Consider the following 27,415-nt stretch of genomic DNA (forward strand, 5'->3'; position numbering starts at 1 on the left):
TGCAAGGAAGGGAATTCAGGGATACTTAGTTTCAGTTATTTGTTAGTGTGTAACAAACTACCCCCAAACCCACAGCTTAAAACAGTAACAAACATTTATTTAACTCAGGAACATGCAGTCTGGGGGGCTCTGAGGACCATTTATCTGTGCTCTAAATGGTGTTAGCCAGAGTGGCTTCAGAGGCTGGCTGGGGACTGCAATCACCTGAAGGCTCCATCACCCCCATGTCTATGATTGATGCTAGCTGTCAGCTAGAATAATCCACTCTCTGTGTGGGTCTCTCTGGCCTCGCAGCTTCAAAACAGCCAGGCTTTTAATTGGAGATTCAGGGTTCCAAAGATATAGGACTTAAGAGAGAGGGAGAGGGAGACAAGTGGTAGAGTGAGAGAGACAGACAGGCAGATGGAATTTCTATTTTGGTTGTCATTTATTAGCTATGCCACTTTAAGCGGGTCATTTATTTCTCTGAACCTCAGTTCTCAATTTAAACAAAAAATATTTTATTTATTTATTTATTTGATAGAGATCACAAGTAGGCAGAAAGGCAGGTGGTGGGGGGAGAAGCAGACTCTCTGCCAAGCAGAGAGCCCAAGATGGAGCTTCATCCCAGGACCCCAAGATCATGACCTGAGCTGAAGGCAGAGGCTTAACCCGCTGAGCCACCCAGGCGCCCCTCAAATTTTAAAAATCAGGACTTATTTGGGAGTTGCCCAGAAAAAGACTCTGAGGCAATAATTTGAGTGAAAGTAGTTAATTTGGGAGTTAATCGCAGGAAATATCAGAAGGGAGCTGAGATGTGCACAGGGAAGGAAGGAAGCTGGTAAAAGTTAATCAAGCATGTTACCACTGTGGGCAGCTGGAGCTAAAAACCTCTAGGGAAACCTGGGGAAGTACTGTGGAATCCACGTCACAGAGCTATCTCATCCAAGGGCTGAGGAGCTGGGATATTGATACATCAACTCCCATCAGTCATTGGCTGAAGACTCTGGGGAACATTAATTCTTCAGCACCTCTAATCTGCTGAGGTCTCTGCAAGAGGGAAAAACCCTCAGACAAAGAGATACAGGTGCTACTGGAGGAAAATCAACAGGTTTACATTGAAAATGATAAGAGCTTAAGGGATATGAACAGGGCACCCACGAGGTTTGCTACAGAGTATAGGTTGCTGAGTAATTAAAATGAGATGATACACAAAGAAGTCCACTCCTGGCATGATGGTTCCTATTCTTTTTTCAAGATTTTATTTATTTGCCAGAGAGAAAGAGTACACACAAGCAGGCAGAGAGGCAGGCAGAGGCTTTGAGAGAAGCAGGCTCCCCGCCGAGCAAAGAGCCAGTTTGGACACTCTATCCTAGGACCCTGGGATCATGACCTGAGCCAAAGGCTTAACCAACCGAGCCACCCAGGTGTCCCGATGGTTCCCATTCTTGCTTTGGAACATGCTACTGCAGGAATGCATGGAGGCACCGAGGTCCGGGAGCTTTCAATACTCACATCAGGAGACACTGCCAATTTCCTGAAAGGCAGTCTTAAGAAATGGAAAAGGCAATAATATCAGTGGATTACCCACCACTCTCAATAGACTTCAGGGCTAATAACATGTCACTCTATGGGAGTGCAGACCTCCTCAGTGTTTCCCTATAACTGAGTCATCTACCAAGGCTTGCTACCTTGGCTAGTCTTTTTTTTTTTTTTTTAAAGATTTTTATTTGCTTATTTGTCAGGGAGAAAGAGAGCGAGAGAGCACAAGCAGGGGGAGCTGCAGGTAGAGGGAGAAGCAGGCTCCCTGCAGAGCAAGGAGCACCATGTGGGACTGGATCCCAGTACCCTGGGATCATGACCTGAGCTGAAGGCAGACACTCAACCAGTTGAGCCACCCAGGTGCCCCACACACCTTGGCTTATCTTACTCAATATCCAACCCTTGCAGATCACTGCCCCTTACCCTGCAAATGTTCTGGAACTCACGATCTGGTGACATTATCCAAGAACGGTTGCAAACCCAGGTTGTAACGGTATTGGATTCATAAGTTTGCAGTCATTTGATACATGTCAGTGCATCTCTGAAGCTTTTTTTTTTTTAAGATTTTATTATTTATTTGACACACAGGGAAAGACAGGGAGAAGGAACACAGCAGGGGAACTGGGAGAGGGAGAAGGAGGCTTCCCGCTGAGCAGGAAGCCTGATGTGGGTCTCGATCCCGGACTCTGGGATCATGACCTGAGAAGGAGGCAGATGCTTATGGCCTGAGCCACCCAGGTGCCCCTCTCTGAAGGTTTTGAGCAGAGGAGTGATATAATCCAATCTTTGGTAAGATTCTGGTATGCAGGATTAAAAGACAGCAAAGAGGCAAATGCAGACTCTCTGTGTGTGTGTGTGTGAGTGTGTGTGCGTGTTGTTATTACAACTATCCGTTTTGAGGCCTGCGGGATGGGAGAAACCGATTTGGCGGAAGCGCTGTGCACGTAAAGGGACGGCTGTGAAAGGGGCACATCTTGGTATCTCCTAATAAAGTAAGCAATGGCCTGGTATCGCAAGACTCCGGTCCCCATGCATAGGGCCACGCCGCCTGTGCAATATTCCTCCCGTCTTTCCTCCCGTGTAAGGCGGGAATGGGTGCACCTCGCGGGTTGCAGCTGGGAGCGAGGGGACCGCGCCGGCTGCGCGCTCAGCACAGAGACCGCAGCAGGGTAACGCGCTAATCCCATCTCCTCCAGCAGGAAAAAGGCGGGGAGATAATACTAGGTACATCCAGGGTTTGCCGTAAGTACTGAGGCTAAGTACCGCGCCTGTAGTGAGCACCAACCCCAGCCCGTCGTCCCCCCGGGCCCCGCGCGTGGAGAGAACGCACGGAGACTACCCGGGAAGCGGAGCTCCCGCGCTGGGCTAACGAGCGGCCGCCCGCACGCGCTCCCTCCCGCCGCGCGCTGTTGCCGGGGCCCAAGCACCGCCCCACTCCAGCGCGGGCCAATGGTAGCGCGGCCCGGGCACCGCCCAGCTCCAGCGCGAGCCAATGACGACGTCTCACGGGCACCGCCCTGATCCTGCGCGGACCAATAGCGGCGAGACCCGGCGCGGGAGCCGTCCCCGGTCGGGTGGGGAGGCGGGGAGACGGCTACCGACTCCGCCCCTCTCCCCTCTGACCCGGTGTCTCGTCTCTCCGTCTTCCTGTTCCAAACCACGTGGACGCGCCGGGGGCTGCGGGGCTACGGTGAGGAGCCCGGGTCACCCCCGCCGCTGTCGCCGCCGCCGCCGCCGGGGTCGCGACCCCCGCGCCCGTCCGAAGTCGCCACGCCCCGGCCGCCCGCGCTTTTGCGGAGGGCGCGCACATGGCGACTCAGACGCACTGCCTCAGCTACGCGGGCTGCAACTTCTTGCGCCAGCGCCTGGTCCTGTCCACCCTGAGCGGGCGCCCCGTCAAAATCCGGAAGATTCGGGCCAGAGACGACAACCCAGGCCTCCGAGGTAACGCGGGGCGGGCAGTGCGCGGGGCGGGCGCGGGGGCCGCGGGAGTGCGGCGCCGATGCCCTGGGGGCGGAGCGCGGGGAGCCTGCGCGTCCCGCCGGCGCGTCCCGGAGGCCGAGCGCTGCGCCGCCCCCACGCCCGAGCGCGCCCGGGACCGAGGGGGGAGGCGGGGTCGGCCCGAGGGGCGTGCTCGGCCGCGCGCTGCGCTGGCGTCGCCGGGGCCCCGCTAGTAAACAGCTACACGCTTTCCAGCGCTACGGGTCGCGACACACCCCGGGCATCTCCCGCTCGCTCGCGCCGCGAGCCTCGCAGAGGGTAAAGGCACTTGGCTGGACCCGAATGTGGCGATTGGGCAGACAGAAGATGGAGAGGGAATTGGAGAGAAAAGTACCGCCGGTTGGTTCCGTGCCCTGCCCCGAAACACGTCTCGGAAGCCGTTGCCCCCGCGGACGTCGGCGGTCTCTGTCGCCGTGACTTCTCAGCTGCCTGCACACCTCTGCTTGGGTGTGGAGTAAAGAAGAAAAAAAAAAAGAATCAAAATTCTGTGTTTGTTTTTCGCCGTAATTGGGATGTGCGCAGGACAGAAGCTTGGTGATGATTTTATTTTCTTTAAATCATAGGTCTGATTGCCTTGACGTTAGTCACCTTTGGGGACAAGCGTTAAACCACAGCTTTCCAAGCTTTGCCCGACAGAGGCGGATCGATGGGAAAACCGGCCCTGTTTAAACTCACATGGAGTTCAGTGGTGCGGGTTTTAAACTCGCCCCCTGAAATAAGACGCACGCATTCGGAAGCTTCTGTCTGCTTATCCCAGATTGGGAGATTTCACTCGAAGCAAATAAGGAAAAACCTACCTGCAAGAGGGTCTCTGGTTGGTCTTGGAAGCTTTGTCGGTCCTGCTGAAGTGTTTACTTTGGCCGCGAGTTCTGTGCCCGGTGGCCGGCCCATTTCGTCCTCTGTCTGAATGCGTGTTCCGGAGGGTCGCAGCTCAGCCTCCCTGGAATGGTGATTGGTGGCCCACGAAGGGAAAATGCTATGTCATTGATGGAGATAGCCCGTTAGGAAAGAAAGACCCTCCATACCGGGTGTCCGTGGGGAGGGCTTGTGCAGGTGCGCGATTCTTCTCCCCACCTCTCAGAAACACCGAGGAAAGGAAGCAGGGACGCCTCGCACGGCCTGCCGGTGCTCTCCACATTGTCCTTATTCCGAACTGGCCTGGGCAGAGCAGCTGCTTGGTCGCTCTGCTCTGTGGCATTCTCCTCCAGCTCTCCCCTTCACCTCCAGTTTACTGTAGAGAATTTGCCATTCACAGATATGGTTAAGACAGGCTTCTGCCTCTGGGAACGGTGGGCATAGGTTTTTGGTTTTTGGTTTTGTTTTTTTTAAAGATTGATTGATTGATTGATTGATTTATGTGACAGACCGAGATCACAAGCAGGCAGAGAGGCAGGCAGAGAGAGAGAGGGGGAAGCAGGCTCCCGGGACTCGATCCCAGGACCCTGGGATCATGACCTGAGCAGAAGGTGGAGGCATTAACCCACTGAGCCACCCAGGTGCCCCAGGGCATAGGTTTTTTTGTTTGTTTGTTTTAAAGCAATATAAGTACTTTGGCCTGGAAACCTGGGATTTCTGTGGGAAATCTAGTGCTTGTAAGATACAATTTAGTGGTTGTCTTTTGAAGGTGATCTCCAGACCAATATTTAGTGTTCTGAGGGAGGCTTCACCACCACCCCTCCCCCACCCCCGCCATCCACTTTGTGTGAACATCTCTTCACTGCCACACACACAAACTCTCATTTCTTCCAAGAGGGCTTGGCCGCTTGGCACTTCCTGAAAGGACGCCAGGCTCCACTGCTTGGGGGAGGTTGTGCTCGTTGGCAGATTGTGTTGATATTTTATGGGGAGCACTACGTGAAGCATTACATCAAGGGGAAAAAAATTAATACTTCAAGGGGAAAAAAAAGAGGTTCCTGATTTAGATCTTCTTGTGCTGGTTTTAAGTCCTTAGAAATCTTGTAGGTGTTCACTTAATTTCTTCAAGAGGGCTGGCCTGGATGGCTCAGATGGTTAAGTGTCTCTTTCCGTTTGGCTTGGGTCATGATCCCAGGGTCCTGGGATCGAGTCCTGCAGTAGGCTCCCTGCTCAGCAGGAAACCTGCTTCTCCCTCTGCCTGCTGCTCCTCCCCCTGCTTGTGTGCTCTCTCTGTCTCTCTCTGACAAATAAAATCTTAAAAAAAAATTTCTTCAAGAGCAAACATATTTGTATGCATATATATGCATTCATAGTTATACATACATGTATGTATGTGTATGTCCACATATACATAAACACACATACATGTTTATGTGTATAAATCCATGTGGCCCCTGCTACATGGTATGTGGTCATAGTCAAGTGAGTCCTCGGTAGTTTGTTTGAAGATGTAGCCGGTGGGGGGGTGTGCTGCCAGTCATCTCTCCCTTTCTGACTCAGATTCTGAGAATTGGAAAAAACTTGGAGCATATCCAGTAAAATCTTCAGCTTGAGTATAAAAATTGCATCTCTCCAAGGTGCTTGCTTAATCATTCCTCCTGGTGTGGGATCTGGAGAGTGGGGAGTGTGGAGGCCTTTTGCCTCAGGGGCAGTTGTTCAGAAAAGGTTACTGAGCCCCAGTTTGTGCAAGCCTTTGTGGGACTGTAAACATGAGAAGCGGGTTGCCCCACTTCTGGAGGAGCTTTCTGAGTAGGAAGTGCTTGAGAGAGTAGCCTGAGTAACGTCGAGTAGGAAGAGCTGAATGTGGCAGAGGGACTCCAGGGACTTTGGGCAGAGGCTTCCCGGGGGTTAGGAAGGAAGACTTTCTGGGTCTGCTTGTGGTCTGGACAGATACCATGATGGACTGTTGCTGAAAGGAACAGCTTGTGAGTCAAAGAGTTCTTTATTTATTATGTTGAGGTAAAATCCTTAATTTGTTGTGGTTGTAGTAGCTTGGTGGTTCCGAGCTTGGTCTCAGAGTTAGACCTTGGTTTGAGTCTTGGTTCTGCTTTTGCTATTAGCTCTTGGACCTTGGGCAAATTCTTTAACATTTCTGAGCTTCAGTTTTTTGTGTTTTTGTTTGTTTGTTTGTTTGTTTATAAAGTGAGGACAACATTACCAACTTCACTGGGTTATTGTAAAGATTAAATGAAATAATACTTAAAGTACACAGAACACTGGCGGGCTTGCAGGAAATACAAAGGTTAGCTGATTTTGGAGTGCCTGGGTGAACTATTTGGTTAAATGTTCCGCTCTTGATTTCAGCTCTGGTCATGATCTCAGGGTTCTGAGACTGAGTCCTCGGCAGGCTCTGCGCTCAGCAGGGGTTTTCTCCCTCCCCTGTCCTCCTGGTGCACTGTCTCTCTCATATAAAAAATAAATAAATCTTTTAAAAATAATGTTATTAACTGGTTTTATTATTATTTTAACTTTTTTTTTTTTTTTTAAGATTTTATTTATTTCTCAGAGAGAGAGAGCACAGGCAGAGGGAGAAGCAGGCTCCCCGCTAAACAAGGAGCCTGAAGCAGGATGCGATCCCAGGACTCAGGGATTATGACCTGAGCTAAAGGCAGATGCTTAACTCACTGAGCCAGCCACACAGCCACCCCAGTTCCTGCTTTTATATGGAAACCTCACATATTTAAAGAGAATTATGCCTTCTTTTTGTCCTCTCTTTTCAGTCTAAAGTTTTCCTTTTGGGTGATGTCTTCCAAATATTTGTGTGTATTATGTATAATGTAGTGGTTTCCAACCAGGGCAGTTCTGCTCCCCACAGGGACATTTGGCAGTTCTGGGAGATATTTTTGGTTGTTACAACTGGAAGGCTGCTCCTGGCATCTTGTGGGTAGAGCCCAGGGTTACCATTAAACATCCTGTAGTGCACCAGACAACTCCCTCGCACAGACACTACTGCCCGGAACGTCACCAGTATGGATGTTGAAACCCCTGGCATATGAGACTTCATTATTATGCGTTTTCTTTTCTTTCCCCATGTCTCTAGTGGTTGGGAATAGTGTATGGACCAAGAAAGCTGCACAGGGATTCAGAAGGGGATGAGACACAAGTCAGACTCTGTGGCTTCAGGCAAACAAGCTGATCTCTTAAGTAAAACTGCCTCCTTCCAGTGCAGAGCAATTGTATGCAATGAGAAGATTTTGAACCCGTAAGAAAGATGATCCTAGAATGGTTTTTACTAATTACACAACCACATGTGTAGTTTCTGCTCCATTCTGAGAAACACAAACAATTATGTTTCATTCTACTCTTGCTGTTCGTGAGGAGGAAGGAAATATTTTGTTTTGCTTCTGTGTTCCTGCAGGTAGGAAGCCAAGGCGTAGTTAGGTGAGGTAGTTGGGGGAGTTGAAGTCCGTGGAGTGGCGGAGCTGGGAGGAGGCTGCAGGCCGCTCCCGCCCGGAGGGCTTGTTCTCCCATTTAACTGCGCAATGGACTTGGCTGTTCCTCGTCATACAGGAAAGCAGCTGTCTGCAGCGCCCCGTCTCTGGATTTCCTGCGGACTGTGTCTTGCAGGGTTAGTTTGAGTTCACAGTTTATGGGTAAGGTGAGGTCCACATGGGAAGAATTCCATGAGGGTAATTGTTTAAAGTGGGACTAGGGAGAGATGGACTTGGGCAGGAGCACTGGTTCAGCGGTTGGAACGCTCTTGCCCGTCCCTGAGCCAATCTGGTGACCAAGCCTCACTGTCTTCCCCTGTGAAATTGGAGAGAGGGGTTATGTGGGCCCACGGGAGTGCCACACATGGCTTCAGCGGATGAGATTCTGAAAAGGATGGGGTAAGTGGAGTTTTAATCGAAAGAATTCCTTAAAATGTGTGGCGGAAATGCTACGTAGAGGTCCTTTGAAAGGAAAATATCTTTTGGTGAACTGATGTGCTGTTTTGGGGCTAAATCTAGCTGTTCATAAATTGCATCTTCTAGAGGGAGAATTTTTTTTTTTTTTTTTCTAAAGATTTTATTTATTTATTTGACAGAGAGAAATCACAAGTAGGCAGAGAGGCAGGCAGAGAGAGAGGAAGGGAAGCAGGCCCCCTGTTGAGCAGAGAGTCCGATGTGGGACTCGATCCCAGGACCCTGGAATCACGACCCGAGCCGAAGGCAGCGGCTTAACCCACTGAGCCACCCAGGCGTCCCTCTAGAGGGAGAATTGTAAGGAAAACTTTCTCCTCTACTCTCAATACCTCTGACCCCAGATGTGTGGGATTTTTCCCCCTCAGAGCAGTTCTTCATTTCTCAGCGAGATCCGGCCGGGTGTACTACAGACTGAACTCCATTCTGACGCTGTCTACATGGAGAGGCTGCAGATCCCACTGGGTATGGGCTCAGTCCCACAAGACTGCTGCCCGCTTCGGACAAGTCCCAGTTGCAAGTTCAGGCCTCTTGTACTTCTGACCCACTGGTTATATAAATCAGGGGTTCCCACCATCTCCTCCTCGGGTCTGATAATTTGCTAGAATGACTCACAAAGCTCAGGGAAACACCTGTATTCACCAGCTTATTGTAAAGGATATTACAGAGGGTACAGTTGAACACTCTCAGAGGTATATAGGGCCAGGTCCTGCAGGGTCCTGAAGGAGAAGCTTCTGCCCTCTGGAACCAGGGTGTGCACCACCCTTCCCGCACGTGTGTTTATTCACCGGCCTGGAAGTTCTCTCCTTGTGCAAGAGTTTTAATAGGATTTAATCTCCAGGCAGCCTCCTTCCCTTAAGGTCAGCAGGTAGGGCTTCAAGTTCCAGCCTGCTAATGACTCGATGTTTCTCGTGACCAGCCCCATCCTGACATTGTGTAGGGACCCCATCTGATGTCACCTCATCAGTATAAATTCAAGTGTAATCGGAAGGAGCTTCTTAGGAATAAATTTTAGGAGACCCTCCTATTATTTTGGAACTTTCAAGGATTTTAGGAGCTCTGTGCCAGAAATTGGGGACAAGGGCCAAATACATTCCTTACTATACTGCATGGATGCACCTGTAATCTGGCCTGAGACTCAGACTTACTGATCAGTACTAGAGTTGGGGAAGCCTGATGACTCTATCAAGGATAGTTGAATGAATATTGTCTCATGGATTGGGAACCTGCCCTCTTGTGCCTCTGTTGACTGTTAGTTTGCTATCATATGTTGATTATTGGGTACCCAAAATGAGATACTCCTCTTTGAAAGACAGATGCCAGGAATCCTAATTGTCTGCCTTCAGATCTGCTGTTGCTTGGAAACTGTAAAATACTATTCCAGATGGAACCGTGTACCATCTTTTTTTTTTTTTTTTTTAAAGTAAGCTTTTAATTTTGAGATAGTTGTGGATTCACATGAAGTTGTAATAAATAATACTGAGAAAGCCAGTCTACACACTTCACACAATCCCCTTCTCCCCATGGAACATCTGGAAAAACTGTAGTAGAATGTCACAGCCAGGAAACGGACAGGGATGAGAGTGAAGGTATGAGCCTCCGTTACCACGAGTCTTCCTCAGTTTGCCTTCTCAGCCACACCATCGTCTTCCTCACACCACCAGCTCCTTAACCCTTGGCAGTCACTAATCTGTCTTCCATTCCTTTAGTATTGTCACTCGAAGAATGTAAGTGGAATCATATAGTAAGTAACTTTTTGCAGTGGACGTTTTTCATTCAGCATGATCTTCTGAAGATCTCAGTTTTTCTCAGGTTTTTTCCTTTATATTGCTGAACAGTATCCTATGGTATGAAAGTATTACAGTTTTTTTTAGCCATTCACCTGTTGAAAAACATCTGGATTGTTTCCTTTTTTTTTTTTTTTTTGCCATTATGAATAAAGCTGCTGTGAACATCTGTGTACAGGTTTTTATGTGAACATAAGTCTTTCCTTGGGATAAATGCCCAGGAGTATAGGGCTGGGCTGTATGGAGTTTGAATACTTAGGAAACTGCCGAAGCGTTCTCCAGTGTGGCCTTACCATTTTATATTCCCACCAGCAATGTGTAAGTGATTCAGGTTCTCTACACCCTTGCCAACATTTGGTGGTGTCACTTTTTTTTCCCCTACGGGCTTTAAAATGTGTTACTTTTTCTAAAATCAACATTTTAATAACTTGGCTAAGCCTGTGCAGCTGGTGGCACTGAGGCACCCTCCTGGCTTCTGGCCCTGTGGACCAGCTGCAGAGTCTGCTGGGCTGTTTCTGGATGAGTCCCAAGGTTATTGGCTAACAGGCAGCAGCTCAAGGTTACTGTCCCACCCCTGTCCCCCCAGATGTCACATTTTGGAAAAGCCCCATCTTGATAACACTTTCTTGTAGAACGTGATGTTCTCCGATTTGGGGGGACGGGCTAAAATCTCCTTGGTTGTTGCCAGGGGTGGGTGATGCTAACAACATGAAGGCCACTGATGGCCTTCAGAAAGAAGAGGGAGGAGGCGGTGAACTCCAACCAGAACACCGGTTGAGTATGGCCTGGGTTCAGAGGAGGAACAGGAAACTCAGGAGTGCCCTCCTGCCCCCCGCAGGAGAGGACGGAGCCCACGGCCCACTGTGCTCTGAGTGCCATTCCTCACATACCTGGGATGCCGCAAGGAGCTGCAGGCCAGACAAGGCACCTGCCGCATGGGCACCTGCACTGCTGGGGGCGGGGACCATGCCGGGACAGTGCCCACGGCAGCCTGGGCCTGACCCAGGCCTCCCTGCAGGGTGGCTGGGGGCGCAGGAAGCGTAGACAAGCCACAACTGGGGGATGCAGGCCTCAGGCTGCAGCAGGTGGCTGTCACCGGAGGAGTCCCTGCAGGAGCCTGAGGAGTCCAAGTAGGATGTTCACATTGAGAGGCAGGAGGAAGAACTCCACGGAGGACCGGTCCCAGGCTGGGGGGTGCTTCCTCGGGGCTTGCAGTCTCTGTGCGTTGTGCTACGCCTGGGCTGCTCCTAATGTCCTCCGACCGCCCTGCTCAGGGTTTCTAGTTTTAGCTGTCCTGGTTGTACTGTCTTGTTTCGTTTGCATATTCCTAATGCCTGATGAAGGCCAGCATCCTTCCCTCTGCCTGTTTGCCATCAGCACCACCTCCTCTGACATCTTTTGATCATTGCCTACTAGCATTGTTTTTAAGCTTAAGTTTTGAGAGTTCTTTATGTGTTCCGGGCCTTATGTGTCAGACATGTGGATGGCTGATAATGTATTCCACACTAAAGCTTGTCTTTTCGTGTTCTCTCTCCCTCTTTTTTAAGTAAGCTCCATGCCCAGTGGGGCTTGAACTCATGACTCTGAAATCAAGTCACCTGCTCTACCAGCTGAGCCAGCCAGGTGCCCCCAGTCTTGCTATTCCCTTAACATGGTCTTTTGCAGAGTAAAAGATTATACTTTTAATGAAATATAATTTATCAAATTTGTCTTTTATGGCTTGTGCTTTTGGTGTTGAGTCTAAGATCTCTTTGCCTAGTTTTAGATTTTGAAGATTTTCGGTGTTGTTTCCTGAAGGTGTTAGAGTTTCACATTTGATTTTGTATGACTGCTCCAGCACCATTTCTTTCTTTCTTTTTTTTTTTTTTAAGATTTTATTTATTTATTTGACAGACAGAGATCACAAGTAGGTAGAGAGGCAGGCAGAGAGAGAGAGGAGGAAGCAGGCTCCCCGCCGAGCATAGAGCCCGATGCGGGACTCGATCCCAGGACCCTGAGATCATGACCCGAGCTGAAGGCAGAGGCTTAACCCACTGAGCCACCCAGGCGCCCTCCAGCACCATTTCTTGAAAGGCCATTTCTTCCATCAAATTGCTTTTGTACCTTTGTAAAAAATCATCTGGACACATTTGTTTGTGGGTCTTTTTCTGGGACCTTTCTTTGGTTCCCCTGATCCATATGTTTGTCCCCTTGCTGGTACCACAGACTTGATTATTGTACCTATAATTGTGTAGACTGATACCTTCAGCTTTATTCTTTCTTTTCGTGATTGTTTTAGCTGTCCTGGTTACTTTGCCTTTCTGTATAAATTTTAGAATAATCTTGTCTTTATTGACACAAAAATTCCCAAGATTTTGACAGGAACTATGTTAAACCTATATGTCAGTTTGGGGAGAATTGTCATCTGTACTGAGTCCTCTAAGCTGTAATCGTAGTATGTATCTCCATTTATTTGGACCGTCTTTACTTTCACCAGATTTGTGTAGTTTCCAGCATACAAGTCCTGTAAACACTTTGCTAGATTTACACATAAATATTTTACTTTTTCTAGCAATTGTCAGTAGTATAGTATTTTTAATGTCAGTCTCCAGTGCTAGTATATAGAAGTACGGTTCATTTTTGGGAACATGTTTATCCTCTACCTATGCTGAATATACTTATTAGCTCTAGGTGTCTTTTTGTACATTTTTTGGGATTCTCTATGTAGATAATCACATCATCTGTAAAAAGGAATAGTATTATTTGTTCTTTCCAAACTTTATATCTTGTATTCCCTTCTCCTTGACACATTGGCTAGAGCTTCTAGTACCATGCTAAGTATGCGACGAACAAACTGCCTTGCCTTGTTCCTTCTTTTAGGGAGAAAGTGTCCAGTGTTTTGGTGCTAAGTGTAATGTTAGCTGTATGTTGTTTTTGTTTTTTTCCAGATGCTTTCATCAATGAGAAAGTTCCCTTCTATTCCTGTTTGTCTTATTTCTTAGGTACTTCTCTAAAAAAATTAAAATCACATTGTGTATATTTTAAATTTTTTCCTTAATATGAGCATATCCCTATGTAATTAAATAGTTACTTAAATTTTTAAAGAAGTTTTTTTTATTTGACAGAGAGAGACACAGTGAGAGAGGGAACACAAGCCGTGGGAGAGGGAGAGGGAGGAGCAGGGAGCCCGATGCAGGGCTCCATCCCAGGACCCTGGGATCATGACCTGAGCCGAAGGCAGACGCTTAACACCCAGGTGCCCCTGTTATAAAATATTTTTGATGTCTTTATAGTATCATAAGGTTCTTTCACAGGCTCTTTAATGAGAGCAATTTTCTTCGCTATTTAATTGTGTTACAGTGCCTTTATTTGTATTTTTTCTAATATAAATTTCATGTATTTTCAAAAAACACCCATGGTGTGAAAATCAGAGGGAACAAAAAGGGTTTACGAATTGCGTCTCTTTCTCTTTCCCATCTTCCCTTTCCCATGAAGCAGTCAGTGTTACTAGTTTGTTGAGTTTCTTCTCGGGACTCTTTTTTCCACAAACAAGCAAATACAGGGTGCCTGGGTGGCTAATTTGGTTAGCTGGTTAAGCGTCTGCCTTTGGCTCAGGTCATGATCCCGGAATTCCGGGATCAAGCCCCACATCGTGCACCCCACTCAGCAGAGAGTCTGCTTCTCCCTCTGCCCCTCCTGCCGCTTTGCTTGCTCTCTTACTCTCAAATAAGTAAAATCCTTTAAAAAAAAAAGAAAATACATATGCACATTTTTCTTTTTAATTTCACTCAACATATCATGGAGGTGACTTATATCAGTACATAAGAATTCTCCTCATTAATTTTAAGGCTGTATGTATGCTATGTATGTATGTATGTTCTGATGTATATCCAATATCTGTACATCTAACATTTATATGTGACATGTATATAATATTAGAAATTTATTTTAGCACACTTATTGTTTCTAGATACTGAAATTGTTATGATACTTTGAAGATAAAAATGTATTGATTGAGATTTGCTCCTTGATTAAAAGTGTAGGTCTTGGGGCACCTGGGTGGCTCATTCATTAAGTGTCTGCCTTCGGCTTAGGTCATGATCCCAGGGTCCTGAGATGGAGCCCCACATCGGGCTCCCTGCCCAGTGGGAAGCCTGCTTCTCCCTCTCCCACTCCCCCTGCTTGTGTTTCCTTCTCCCACTGTATCTCTGTCAAATAAATAAATAAATAAAATCTTTAAAAATAAAAAAGTGTAGGTCTTTAGCTTGTATTCTTTCCTTTACTGCCCTTGTTTGAGACATAGTTTGCCTTTCTTAGTGAGGAATGGGTCAGGTGTTGTGTTACAGAGTTACAGAAGGGTTGAGCTCACTTCTTGGGGGGCTGTGGAGGAAAGTGCATTAGACATTTAAGGAGGCAGTCTTTAAGGAATTCTCAGATTGAAGGGCCTAATAGTATAAACTGCTAAAACATGATAAATACAGTAACATAAAAAATGCATGAAACATAAAAGTAGTGCTTAAAAGATTATAAAATGAACACCTGTGTGACCCCATCCGAGTTAGGAAGTAGAATATTCTTGTACCTACGAGGCCTCCTCTGGCTATGACTCCCTCCTCTGCCCCTGCTGGTAACCACTTTCCTGACCCAGTACAGTATTTATGTTGATTGTCTTTATAGCTTTATGACCCAATTATGTATTCCTCAACAGTGCAGTAAAATTGTGCCTGGTTTTGGGTGTTTTCCCCTGGTGGTTTTAGATAATCTGACCTTCTGTATCCCCAAGAGTGGTCTTGAGGAGGAAGAGTCCAAGAGGATGTGTAGGAAGTGAAGGGGTAAGGAATCCACACCTCTTGTCTTAATGAAGTTTGGGGACATCAGTCTTACTATATTATTAGGTGAATTTGAAATCTTTTTCATACCACGTGATGGAGCTGTGTCTTCACTGTTGCCAGGATTCTGGAACTAGCTCTGGTTGGTTCTTTGAAGTACTGCTTCTGAATCAGCCTTTTGCTGTGACCAGGGGATGGTCCAGCCTGGAGTTCTCTTTATGTGTCCATTCCGTTCCTGCTGTGTTCCTCTGCTAGGCATTTTTAACTAACTGTGTTCATGCTTAAGTGCCCCTGTGGATTGCAGAAGAAAAAAAATTCTAAGATTCTTTCTTTTTGTTTTGTTTTGTTTTGTTTCTTTCCTAAAATGTAAAAGTTATGGAGTTTAATCATGGACTTTATTCATAAATGTCTGTTCCTCTCTCCCTTTAGCCACTTCAAAAGCTTGAGCAAATCGAGAGTTTTCCTTTTTTTGTGCAGAGCCCATTACGTTTGCTAGAAAGATAGGTGGAAAGTGGCACTGTGGTCTGGATCATGCCTGATTTAAAAAAAAAATTTTATTTTTTAATTAACATATAATGTATTATTAGCCCCAGGGATACAGGTCTGTGAATCGCCAGGTTTACACACTTCACAGCACTCACCATAGCACGTACCCTCCCCAATGTCTGTAACCCAATCACCCTTTCCTTAGCCCCCTTCCCCCAGCAACCTTCAGTTTGTATCCTGAGATTAAGAGTCTCTTATGGTTTGTCTCCCTCCGGATTGCATCTTGTTTCATTTCTTCCTTCCCTACCACCCAACCTCCCCATGTTTCCTCTCAAATTCCTCATACCAGGAAGATAATATGATAATTATCTCTCTGATGGACTTGTTTTGCTCAGCATAATACCTTCTAGTTCTATCCACGTCACTGCAAATGGCAAAATTTCATTTCTCTTGATGGCCGCATAGTATTCCACTGTATATACACACAACACATATTCTTTATCCATTCATCTGTTGATGGACATCTAGGTTCTTTCCATAGTTTGGCTATTGTGGACATCGCTGCTATAAACATTCGGGTGCATGTGCCCCTTTGGATCACTCACTACATTTGTATCTTTAGGGTAAATAACCCAGTAGTGTGATTGCTGGGTGGTACGTAGCGTAGCTCTATTTTCAACTTTTTGAGGAACCTCCATACTGTTTTCCAGAGTGGCTGCACCAGCTTGCATTCCCACCAACAGTGCAGGAAGGTTCCCCTTTCTCTGCACCCTCGCCAGCAACTGTCGTTTCCTGACTTGTTAATTTTAGCCATTCTGACTGGTGTGAGTTGGTTATCTCATTGTGGTTTTGATTTGTATTTCCCTGATGCCGAGTGATGTGAAGCATTTTTTCATTTGTCCGTAGCCATCTGGATGTCTTCTTTGCAGAAATGTCTGTTCATGTCTTCTGCCCATTTCTTGATTGTATTGTTTGTTCTTTGGGTGTTGAGTATGATAAGTTTGTTATAGATTTTGGACACTAGCCCTTTATCTGATATCTCATTTGCCTTTATCTGATATCTCATTTGCAAATATCTTCTCCCATTCTGTCAGTTGTCTTTTGGTTTTGTTGACTGTTTCCTTTGCTGTGCAAAAGCTTTTGATCTTGATGAAATCCCAATAGTTCATTTTTGCCCTTGCTTCCCTTGCCTTTGGCGATGTTTCTAGGAAGAAGTTGCTGTGGCTGAAGTCGAAGAGATTGCTGCCTGTGTTTTTCTTAAGGATTTTGATGGATTCCTTTCTCACGTTGAGGTCTTTCATCCATTTTGAGTCCATTTTTGTGTGTGGTGTAAGGAAATGGTCCAGTTTCATTTTTCTGCATGTGGTTGTCCAATTTTCCCAACACCATTTGTTGAAGAGACTTTTTTCCCATTGGATATTCTTTCCTGCTTTGTCAAAGATTAGTTGACCATAGAGTTGAGGGTCCATTTCTGGGCTCTGATCTATGTGTTCCATTGATCTATACGTCTGTTTTTGTGCCAGTACCATACTGTCTTAATGATGACACAGCTTTGAAATAGAGCTTGAAGTCTGGAATTGTGATGCCACCAACTTTGGTTTTCTTTTTCAACATTCCTCTGGCTATTTGAGGTCTTTTCTGGTTCCATATAAATTTTAGGATTATTTGTTCCATTTCTTTGAAAAAAATTGATGGTATTTTGATAGGGATTGCATTACATGTGTAGATTGCTTTAGGTAGTGTAAACATTTTCACAGTATTTGTTCCTCCAATCCATGAGCACAGAACATTTTTCCATTTCTTTGTGCCTTCCTCAATTTCTTTCATGAGTACTTTGTAGTTTCCTGAGTACAGATTCTTTACCTCTTTGGCTAGGTTTATTTCTAGGCATCTTATGATTTTGAGTGCAATTGTAAATGGGATCGACTCCTTAATTTCTCTTTCTTCTGTCTTGTTGTTGGTTTATAGAAATGCAACTGATTTATTTCTGTGCATCAATTTTATATCCTGACACTTTACTGGATTCCTGCATGAGTTCTAGCAGATTTGGAGTGGAGTCTTTGGGGTCTTCCACATAAAGTATCATATCATCTGCAAAGAGTGAGAGTTTGACTTCTTCTCTACTGATTCGGATGCCTTTTATTTCGTTTTGTTATCTGATTGCTGAAGTTAGGACTTCTAGTACTGTGTTGAATAGCAGTGATGATAGTGGACATCCGTTCTGTGTTCCTCACCTTAGTGGAAAAGCTCTCAGTTTTTCCCTGTTGAGATTGATATTCGCTGTGGGTTTTTCATAGATGGCTTTGATGATACTGAGGTATGTGCTCTCTATCCCTACACTTTCAAGAGTTTTTTTTTTTTTTTTAAGATTTTATTTATTTATTTGACAGAGAGAAATCACAAGTAGTCGGAGAGGCAGGCAGAGAGAGAGAGGGAAGCAGGCTCCCTGGGAAGCCATCTTGCCCTGGGCTCTTGTTTGTTGGGAGGTTTTTGATGACTGCTTTAATCTCCTTACTGGTTATTGGTCTGTTCAGGTTTTCTGTTTCTTCCTGGTTCAGTTTTGGTAGTTTATATGTCTCTAGGAATGCATCCATTTCTTCCAAATTGTCAAATTTGATGGCATATAGTTGCTCATAATATATTCTTATAATTGTATTTCTTTGGTGTTGGTTGTGATCACTCCTCTTTCATTCATGATTTTATTTATTTGGGTCTTTTTCTTTTTTCTTTTTGATAAGTCTGGCCAGGGGTTTATCAATCTTATTAATTCTTCTAAAGAACCAGCTCCTAGTTTTGTTGATTTGTTCTGTTGGTTTTTTGTTTTGTTTTGTTTTTGTTTGTTTCTATTTCATTGATTTCTGCTCTGATCTTTATTATAATTTCTCTTCTCCTGCTGGGTTTAGGCTTTCTTTGTTCTTTCTCCAGCTCCTTAATTTCCTGGTTGACCCATTCATTTTTTAGAAAGATGCTGTTTAGTCTCCATGTATTTGGGTTCTTTCCAAATTTCCTCCTGTGATTGAGTTCTAGCTTCAGAGCATTGTGGTCTGAAAATATGCAGGGAATGATCCCAATCTTTTGATATCAGTTGAGACCTGATTTGTGACCCAGGGTGTGATCTATTCTGGAGAATGTTCCATGTGCACTAGAGAAGAATGTGTATTCTGTTGCTTTGGGATGGAATGTTCTGAATATATCTATGATGTTTATCTGGTCTAGTGTGTCATTTAAAGCCTTTATTTCCTTGTTGATCTTTTGCTTGGATGATCTGTCATTTCAGTGAGGTGGGTGTTAAATTATTACACAATATAATATACAATAAAAATTATTGTATTATTGTCTATGTGTTTCTTTGATTTTGTTATTAATTGGTTTATATAGTTGGCTGTGCCCATGTTAGGGTCATAGATATTTAAAAGTGTTAGATCTTCTTGTTGAACAGACCCTTTGAGTGGGATATAGTGTCCTTCCTCATCTCTTATTGTATAGTCTTTGGCTTGAAGTTTAATTGATCCGATATAAGGATTGCCACCCCAGCTTTCTTCTGATGTCCATTAGTATGGTACGTTGTTTTCCACCCCCTCACTTTAAATCTGGAGGTGTCTTTGGGTCTAAAATAAGTTTCTTGTAGATAGCATATTGATGGGTTTTGTTTTTTTATCCATTTTGATACCCCGTGACTTTTGATTGGGGCATTTAGCCTATTTACATTCAATTTACATACTATTGAGAGATATGAATTTAGTGCCATTGTATTGCCTGTAAGATGACTGTTACTGTATATTGTCTCTGTTCCTTTCTGGTGTACTACTTTTAGGCTCTCTCTTTGCCTAGAGGACCCCTTTCAATATTTTTTGTAGAGCTGGTTTGTCCTGGAACCTTTTTATCTCTCCTTCTATTTTCAATGATAGCCTAGCTGGATATAGTATTCTTGGCTGCATGTTTTTTCATTTAGTGCTCTGAATATATCATGCTAGTTTTTTCTGACCTGCCAGGTGGATGTCTGCTGCCAATTTAATATTTTTACCATTGTATGTTACAGACTTCTTGTCCCAGGCTGCTTGCAGGATTTTCTCTTTGTCATGAAGACTTGTAAGTTTTACTATTAGATGACAGGATGCGGACCTATTTTTATTGATTTTGAGGGGGATTCTCTGTGCCTCCTGGATTTTGATGTTCGTTCCCTTTGCCATATTGGGGTAATTCTCTACAATAATTCATTCCAATATACCTTCTTCCTCCTCTTCTTCTGATTCTAATATTGTTTCATTTTATGGTATCACTTATCTCTCGAGTTTTCCCCTCGTGGTCCAGTAGTTGTTTGTCTCTCTTTTGCTCAGCTTCTTTATTCTCTGTCATTTGGTCTTCTATATCACTAATTCTCTCTTCTGCCTCATTTATCCTAGCAGTAAGAGCCTCCATTTTTTATTGTACCTCATTAATAATTTTGATTTCAGCTTTGTTAGATTTTAGTTCTTTTATTCTCCAGAAAGGGCTTTTATTTCTCCAGACAGGGTTTCTCTAATATCTTCCATGCCTTTTTTGAGCCCAGCTAGCACCTTGAGAATCATCATTCTGAACTCTAGATCTGACATATTACCAATGTCCATATTGATTAGGTCCCTAGCCTTTGGTACTGCCTCTTGTTCTTTCTTTTGTGGTGAGTTTTTCTGCCTTGTCATTTTATCCAGGTAAGAATATATGAATGAGAGAATAAAATACTAAAAGGATATCAAGGACCCCAGAAAAATGTGTGTTAACCAAATCAGAAGAAACCCTAGATTATTGGGAGAAAATAGGGGTAAAAAGAAGTTCGAAAAAAAAATTTTTAAAGAAAACTATATTTTAAATTTATATTTTAAGAAAAATATAAATTAGGGGGCGCCTGGATGGCTCAGTGGGTTAAGCCTCTGCCTTCAGCTCTGGTCATGATCCCAGGGTCTTGGGATTGAGCCCCGCATCGGGCTCTCTGCTCTGCAGGGAGCCTCCTTCCTCCTCTCTCTCTGCCTGCCTCTCTGCCTACTTGTGATCTCTATCAGATAAATAAAGAAAAAATCTTTAAAAAAAAAAAAAAGAAAAATATAAATTAGACTGGTGACTAGAACAGAACCACCCACTTGATTTTGGGTGTATTTTGGTCTCTTAGAAGAAACTACCTCCCAAAATTTTAAGGAAAGAAAAAGTTGCGTATATATACAAAATAAGGGTAAACACGATGAAGGGATGGAATATGACTATAAAGATGAAAATTTTAAAAAATTCTAAAAAAGGAGTTGATAAGTTGGTTGGGAAAAGAATTAAAAAGATAGTGGAGAGAATTTGCTCAGGCTGGAGACTAGAACAAAGCTCTGTGCTAGGTTTAGGGTATATTTTGATCTATTAGAGGAAGTTGTATCCCAAAAGTTTAAAAACAATTTTTTTTTCCTAGATTTTATTTATTTATTTGAGAGAGAGAAAGAGCATGAGAGGTGAGAAGGTCAGAGGAAGAAGCAGACTCCCCTTGGACCTGGGAGCCCAATATGGGACTTGATCCTGGGACTTGCGGATCATGACTTGAGCTGAAGGCAGTTGCTCAACCAACTGAGCCACCCAGGTGCCCTCCCAAAAGTTTTTAGAAGAAAAAACCTTATATGTATATAAAAAATTAAGTTAGATACAATGAAGGATAAAATATGACTATAATAATAAAGGTTCAAAAATTTTTTTTAAGAAAGGTATTGTTAAGAGAAACTAGTTAAAAAACGTTAAAAGAGGAAAGAGTAAAAGTTAAAAAGAATTAGTATAAGAGAAAAATAAAATTAAAAAGATTTACTTAACTTTGCAAGACTAAAGAATCATGGGGAGAAAGCCACGAATTCGATGCTTTGCTTTCTCCTCCTCTGGAATTGCAATGTTCTCCTTGATCAGTGAGCTTGGTCTTGGCTGGATATTCTTGCTGATCTTCTGGGGGAAGGGCCGGTTGTAGTGATTCTCAAGTTTCTTTGCCCAAGGCAGAATTGTACCATCCTTGCCAGGGGCCAGGCTAAGTAATCTGCTGGGTTCTCAGGAGCTTTTGTCACTTTCTGTCCAGCTCTGGAAGACTGGAGTGAAAATGGTGGCCTCCTACCATCTGTATGAGCCGAGAGCTCGGGGCCCCGCTGCTCAGTGCGCCCTCGAAGAAAAGCTGTCAGTCCCTGTCTCCCTGGTCTCTGGCAGCACTCCGATTCACCCCGCCTGTGACCAAGCGTTTCTGTCTCTGGCGTACAGCCCTGTTTGGAGTCTCCGAACCCAGCAGATTCCTGCTGCTCTGCACTTCCGGGGGAGAGGGTGTCTCCCCAGATCTGCCACTTGTGGGGTCCCTGCTCAAAGAGTAGTGGCCTGACTGTGCCAGGGATCACAGTTTAAGGTAACCCCGAGCTGGGAGCTCACTCCTCGGCTCTGTCTCTGTAGCCGGCTTCCCGCTCTAATACCTGCGAGCTCTGTGACACTCAGACACCCGGATCCTTCCGTGACCCCACGGGACCTGAGACCATGCTGTCCCCATAAGGGCTCCACCCCTGCTTAGCCCCTGGAGCGATGTCCCTCAGTGGAGCAGACTTTTTTTTTTTAAAAGATTTTATTTATTTATTTGACAGATAGAGATCACAAGTAGGCAGAGAGGCAGTCAGAGAGAGAGGAGGAAGCAGGCTCCCTGCCGAGCAGAGAGCCCGATGCGGAACTCGATCCCGGGACCCGGAGATCATGACCTGAGCCGAAGGCAGCGGCCTAACCCACTGAGCCACCCAGGTGCCCCTGGAGCAGGCTTTTAAATGTTTGAATTTTGTGCTCCGTTGCTCTGCGCTTGCTGGGAGCCGGCCCCTCCACCCTGCGGTCTATCTTCCCGACACTTCAGATTCACTTCTCCGCCGGTCCTACCTTTCAGAAAGTGGTCGTTTTTTCTGTTTCTAGAATTGTTGCTCCTCTTCTCTTTGATCTCCTGTTGGATTTGTTGGTGTTCGGAATGGTTTGATTACTATCTAGCTGAACTCCTGCGACCTGGTATCATCTCAGCCTGCTACTCCTCTGCCATCTTGACGACTCCCCCTGCCCGATTTTTTTTTATTTTATTTTTTTTTTAAACAGAATATTCTGTATTAAGAGGCCATGGAAACAGTTTTGTAGTTGAGTTATTTTCAAACTTTTGTGATGCTACTTAACACCACAACCAAGTTTACATGCAGGGGATTATAAAACCCAGTGAGGTTTCAGGAACAGTGCCCTATGTATGGTTAACTCTGACATGGTTTATTCTGCTCTAATTTCATTAAAAATAATATACTTTTAAATGGTCTGCAGGATCCTGCAGTAGATTACTGCCTGCAGTTAAAAAGTTCCATGATATTCTAGAGGAGGTGGTTGAGGCTGGAAGATTAAATGGAGTCCGGCACACTGGTGTCGGGGTTTGGTTAGGAGCGTGGACTCTGCAGAAGCATGGGCTTGGCCTCAGCCCCCAGCTCTGTCTTGGTACCAGTGTCAGTCTCAACTTTCTATAAAATGGGAACGGCACTCCCTGCCCTGGGGCTTTGAGGATTAGGTGAGAGAATGTCTGTATGGGAAACCTGACAGCCCCCCTGGTGAAAGCAGCCGCTCTTCCTTGTTTCAGGACTTACTGGATTTTCTCTGCTAGCCCAGTGCTGTCTGTACAGAGGGCAGCATCTACCGTGACATTTGGGGGCAGCATTCAGTAAGGGAACAGGGGGAGGAGCATTGCTCAGTGTGCTCACCCTGTGGGATCAGTTCAGGTGACTGCTGCGGTCTGCGCGGGAAACATTCTGCTGGTTTATTACAGGCGTGGAAACTGCCTAAACTGCCAGGTGGTCGCACTGCCTTCGGCGCAGAAGAGCTGGTCTTCCTCCCCTTGTTCCCCGGGCTAGAGGTTGATGCTAGAGGGAGAGGGAGTGAGCGTGAGTGTCTGTGTGTGAGTGTGTGTGTGAGATCCGCTCAGGGGAAGGCCACAGGACATATTCTCCCGCCTGAGTCTTCTCTCTTCCTCCTCTCTTAGTTCACATTTAAAATCCTTTTCCTCCCTTTCTACCCACCCCCCTTCTAAATAGTGACCAGCTTTTATGTTTGGGAGAACAATCTGTCTATAAAAGGAATTGAAGCAAATTTGTACATGAGAATTTAAACAAGAAAATTAAATTCACATTAAGTCCTGCCATGAAGAGAAATCTGTGCATTAACACGCTGTGTTTTTTCTTCCAGTCTGTTTTCATGCATTAAAAAAAAGGTGGTAATAATACTGTACATTCAAGGACCTTTGTAACGAAATTAAAAGCTGAACTGGTCAGATAGCTCGAGATGAGTAAGGTGACAGGAGGGAAAAGGGACCGAGTTGAGGGGGAGACAGTGACTCTTACTGCTTCTGAGACTGAGCAGTGACCTCCGATTTCATCTGCCCTCTCAGGTTTTCTGGAACAAATAAGAAATTAACTTTAAAATTCCGCTATTTCTTCCTTGTTTGGCACGCACCTCTGAGGTCAGAAGAGCCGGTCTTTATGGATGTCAGACTGCTGAAATTAATACCCCATCAGATGGGTGGTAGAGTTGTTGTTTGTTGTGGAATATGACAGCTGAATTGTTCCTAATGGTTCTGCCAGACATATGTGTGCCAGCCAGTGCTTTCCAGCTGCTTTGGTTACCTCGACCAGTGGTCCCACCCCGGTCCCGACAAGAACCTGGGCGTGAGGCAGGGAGTCACGTACCTTCCACCGCAGCTCCTGGATCACACGTGTGCTCTGGAAATGGTGACCTAACCTGAAGCCGGTCCGTTTTCTCTTTTCCCTGCAGACTTTGAAGCCAGCTTCATAAGGCTGTTGGACAAAATAACTAATGGTTCTCGGATTGAAATAAACCAAACCGGTAAGCTCTCTTTTTTCCGGTTTCTGAAAGGACCCACATGTACTACTTAAATATTCCTCTACTTCTCATGCCTTTTGACTGTATAAATACTCAGGTGCGAAGAACCAGTTTTCTGTCTGTGATACAGTTGTGCGGAGATGTATGTGAAATCTCCAAATGTAAGGGGTGTGCACTTGAAGTCAGAAGGCTGGAAATTCAGATCAACAAATAGGCACCTCCCCTTTTCAGCAACAAAAATACTTTACACCTAAAATTTATGCACAACTTTTCAGAGTCTGTTTATTTATTTTGTTCCAATAAAATTTTATAGCATACCCTGTGAGGTAGTCGTATGTGCTGAATTTTTATTATTATTTTTTTATTTATATTTTAAAATAAATATGCACAGGGCGCCTGGGTGGCTCAGTCAGTTGAGCATCTGGCTTTTGGTTTCTGCTCAGGTCATGATCTCGAGGCTGTGAGATCGAGCCCTGCGGTCGCGCTCCACGCTCAGCACACGGTCTGCTTGGCATTCTTTCCCTCTATGTCTCCTTCCCCCTGCCTAGCCCCCACATGCACATTGTCTCTCTCTCAAATGAAAAAAAAAATCTTAAAACAAAAGCACAGTTATATGTGAAAGATGTGCAGATCCCTTCCCCTGTTCCTCTTCTCGTTCTTCTTCGTTCCCTCTGAGGGACAGCCGCGGTCCTAGCCTGGGATGTGTGCTCAGGTCTCCGTCACAGGCCTTTGCTTGCATGGGCGCTTCTGGAGCTCAAGCTCTTCCTGGTGCGCCGCAGCCAGCTTCTTCACTGCCGTGCATGTCACAGAACGTCCCCTGCCAGGCAGACGCAGGCCCATCTCATATTCCAGTGGGCTTAGTAGACTATTCTGTTGTATGGAGGCGTGATAATTTATTTGACTGCTCCCTACTGGTAAATGTTTAGGTTGTTTGTAGCTGTTTGTTAGCGCTTAGGAACTCATTTCTCAACCTTGTGTGGGAAACCATGCAGACACTGTTGGGCTGGTCCATGAACTCTTCCGCTTCGCACAGGTAGTCCACAAAGGAAACTGTGCGCTTTCTCATCCATTGGCTCTCTACGGGGCCTCCATCACGTGAGATTTACAGATCCATAGCTGCATACAGCCCTACCCTACGGAGAGCAAGTTTCAGGCCCGAGACTTCAGGTGCTCTTTGTGACCTCTCATTCCTTGAGTGTTCCTTGACTGACTGACTTTGAAATTGCTGGAGATTTTTAAAAATTTTAAATAAAAAAAAATTGTTTTCAGCAATTTTTATCAGTAATTCAGAGGGTTCATAATTTTCTTTTAACATTTTATTTATTTGTTTGACAGAAAGACAACGAGAGAGGGAACATAAGCAGGGGGAGTGGGAGAGGAGAAGCAGGCTTCCCGCTGAGCAGGAGCCTGGCTCGAGGGTCCATCCCAGGACCCTGGGATCATGACCTGAGCCAAAGGCAGATGGTTAACGACTGAGCCACCCAGGCACCTCTCCATAATTTTTATTTTTAAAGATTTAATTAATTTATTTGACAGAGACAGCGAGAGAGGGAACACAAGAAGGGGGAACCTGGAGAGGGAAAAGCAGGCTCTCTGCTGCGCAGGGACCTTCCCCCTCCCAACACCCCACCTCCATGTGAGGCTGGATCCCGGGACCCTGGGGCTGTGACCTGAGCCAAAGGTAGATGCTTAACGACTGAGTCACCCAGGTGCCCCGTTCAGAGGGTTCATAATTCTTTTCTGGTCATATCTGCAGTTTAAATTGGGAAGTAAGACGTTTTACATGATCCTGCTTCTACCTCATTACCCCCTGCCCCACCAGAGCAGGAGCCTTCATTCTGATGATCTGACCAGTTTCTCACTTGGTTAATTCGTAGGCACAGATTTGCAGACGTTTATGATAATACAGTCCTCTTTTTTTAATGAAACTCCAAATTTTAAAATTTTATGTAACTCCAAAGAACTGCTTTCCTTTTGAGTGACCAAACCCAGATCTCTTTCCTCTAATGTTAAATTTATTGGTAAATTATGCTAATAGACAGTGGCAAAAGGTTTTGAGCAGCAACAATCCCTTGTCCACCTGTTTATGAACCCCCCAGTAATCGAGAATATTTTATTTTGCTTTTCCCCCTAATACGTACACCCAGTAAGAAACTTTGTGGATGTTACAAGTATGAGAAAGAGTGAATAAGAATAACAGGATTTCCACTAAAGCTATTCAGTAATTTTAAGATCTTTCCATTTGTTGCTATTAACTTAAAATAGCTACTTTTTTCTGTTCTTTTTTTTTAAAAAATAGCTCCTATTAACAGAATTTAAGTGCCATCAAGTACTTGCCTTCTCTAGGAATCCTGCTGGTGGAGTATGATTTATGGAAAATCTCATTTCAAGGGTTCGGAAGAAGCCGGTTGCTGGTGTGATGGTTTCAGCGTGTCATTTGTAAAGCTCCCCCCCTGCAGGCAGGGTGTGCTGTTGGAAGACCAGGGCGCCTGTTAGGATCTGTCCTCTGCACCCTGCTATGACTTTGGCAACTTGGGTGCTTAGGGAGGGGTTTAATTTATTACCGTTTATTAAATTACACTCACAGTTTATTATTGTTACAGGGGCTTGACAGTAATGAGTCAGCTTTTGGAGTGAGGTGTGGGCTCTTAGGAATGGCATTTTGAACTTCTTGGATGCCCTTCTCAGACTTTCCCCTTGGGATTTACTGCCTTTGTTGCCTTTATGACACCTAAGTGTTTTTTTGTTTTTCTGTTTTTTTGGTTTTTTCTGTTGAATGTGGCTCTTCTTCCGGTGCAAGGAACGACCTTGTATTACCAGCCTGGCCTCCTGTATGGTGGGTCTGTGGAACATGACTGTAATGTCCTTCGCAGCATTGGCTACTACCTGGAGAGTCTTCTTTGCCTGGCTCCGTTTATGAAGCACCCGTTAAGAATCGTTCTTCGAGGAGTAACCAATGACCAGGTTGACCCTTCGGTGAGTAGTGAGTAGTTTTGTCTCTCGCAGCAACCCAGCGTTAGAGAAACAAGTTCCCAGTAAAGCACAGGTTTATTGCTGAGTGTCTTTGTTTTGTTCTTTACCTGGAGATTTAAACACTAATGACTCCAGGAAGCGGTTGAGC

The 27,415-nt window shown here is 45.1% G+C and overlaps 1 protein-coding gene across 1 annotated transcript in view; it reads left to right on the forward strand.

Annotated features, from left to right (window-relative positions):
- Positions 1 to 7,063: 7,063 nt before the first annotated feature.
- The window catches only part of RCL1 (RNA terminal phosphate cyclase like 1), a 59,852-nt gene continuing 39,500 nt past the window's right edge, over positions 7,064 to 27,415 (forward strand). The window contains 5 exon segments of the mRNA XM_032307693.1: positions 7,064 to 7,971; positions 7,974 to 8,005; positions 8,708 to 8,804; positions 24,226 to 24,297; positions 27,095 to 27,270. Coding sequence (XP_032163584.1) covers positions 7,920 to 7,971; positions 7,974 to 8,005; positions 8,708 to 8,804; positions 24,226 to 24,297; positions 27,095 to 27,270 — 429 coding nt within the window. The 5' untranslated portion in view covers positions 7,064 to 7,919.

This window comes from Mustela erminea, chromosome 12, assembly GCF_009829155.1.
Source record: "Mustela erminea isolate mMusErm1 chromosome 12, mMusErm1.Pri, whole genome shotgun sequence".
NCBI lineage: Eukaryota > Metazoa > Chordata > Mammalia > Carnivora > Mustelidae > Mustela > Mustela erminea.